Raw genomic sequence first — 1,127 nt, 5'->3', positions numbered from 1 at the left:
TTGTCAGAAAGCCAGGATTGCCCCTTCCTGCCAGCATTTCGTAGAGTAGCTGAGGATGGTCAGGTAATCTGAAAGCAGGGGCTTGAAGATGTCTTCTTGATCCAGCACCACGTTCATGTTTTCCGGACGAATTTCTCCCGGACCACGGCCAGCGGCTTCAGCAGGGCGGGCACCTTCTGCCACAGTAGCGGCTGCCCAAGCCGGACAAGTCAAAGCCCCCCGAGGTGATGGGCACGCCCTCAGAACTGAGGATGCTGCCAACAGCAGCGGAGGTGGAGGAGCCCACAACGGTGTTCTGCGGGAAGGAGCTGAGGATGGGTCCGGGCAGGGTCACCACCACGGGAGAGGGCTCGATGGCGATGGTGGAGTTCTGGCACTGCCTGACACAGGGCTCATTGCAGCTGCTGGCCAGAGGAGTCGGGCCACAGGGCCGGCATGGCACACACTGGGAGTAGCAGGACATGTCTTGGGACTGGAAGTACACCTGGGAAAGACAGATAGAATGAAGAAGAGAACAAGGATATGTGAAGGGTAGCCTGAGTCAAGGAGCCAAGGCAACTACTAGGGATGGAGAAGGAGGCTGTGACAGGAGGCCACAGCCCTTCGTTGTGCCAGGGCCCTACAAAGAGCAGAATGGACCAGGGAGACTCTCACAGACTGTATAAATCTAGAGCCACATAAGCCGTGTCCCAAGCACTATCTGCACAAACATTAACCCCTCCATGGTCTCCCGTAGCATGGAGATCCACTGTCTGATAAGATTTCTGTTCAGGCAAAATCTCGCTAAGAATTAGAGAGAGTGCTTCATACTTACCTGGTTTCCAATGAGAAGGAGACAAGAGTGGAGGATGGGAGAGCTGGGATCTGGGCTGCCTTTTATGCTGGTCCTTCATTGCTGCAGGCCCAGAGACACCCTTGATACAGGTAATAATTTTCTGACAAGCTAAGCTGGAATGCATGCCATCCCTTCTCAGCGTATGGGCTGTGTTTTGATTTCCTGCAGTGCTACCTTTTCATTTCCAGATTATTTGCCACGCTCATTCTCTAATGAAGGATTCTTTGAAGTGCTGCAATGAAAGGCCCAAAGATTTGTAGGGCAGGATTGCACTGGTGAGGCAGATGACTCA

General features: G+C 53.3%; 1 protein-coding gene across 1 annotated transcript; it reads right to left on the bottom strand.

Annotated features, from left to right (window-relative positions):
* Positions 1-8: 8 nt before the first annotated feature.
* LOC104917121 (feather keratin Cos1-1/Cos1-3/Cos2-1-like) lies at positions 9-1,115 on the bottom strand. Its single transcript, XM_019611796.1, has one exon. The coding sequence runs from the start codon at positions 461-463 to the stop codon at positions 158-160; it is 306 nt and encodes a 101-aa protein (XP_019467341.1). The 5' UTR covers positions 464-1,115; the 3' UTR covers positions 9-157.
* Positions 1,116-1,127: the final 12 nt, after the last annotated feature.

This window comes from Meleagris gallopavo, unplaced genomic scaffold (assembly GCF_000146605.3).
Source record: "Meleagris gallopavo isolate NT-WF06-2002-E0010 breed Aviagen turkey brand Nicholas breeding stock unplaced genomic scaffold, Turkey_5.1 ChrUn_random_7180001955832, whole genome shotgun sequence".
NCBI classification, from domain to species: Eukaryota; Metazoa; Chordata; class Aves; order Galliformes; family Phasianidae; genus Meleagris; species Meleagris gallopavo.
Note: the sequence above shows the minus strand (reverse complement) of the source record. Positions and strands in the feature narration are given on the sequence as shown.

Excerpts from the sequence above, each read along its gene's own strand:
- LOC104917121 (XM_019611796.1), bottom strand. The coding sequence starts at position 463 with ATGTCCTGCTACTCCCAGTGTGTGCCATGCCGGCCCTGTGGCCCGACT.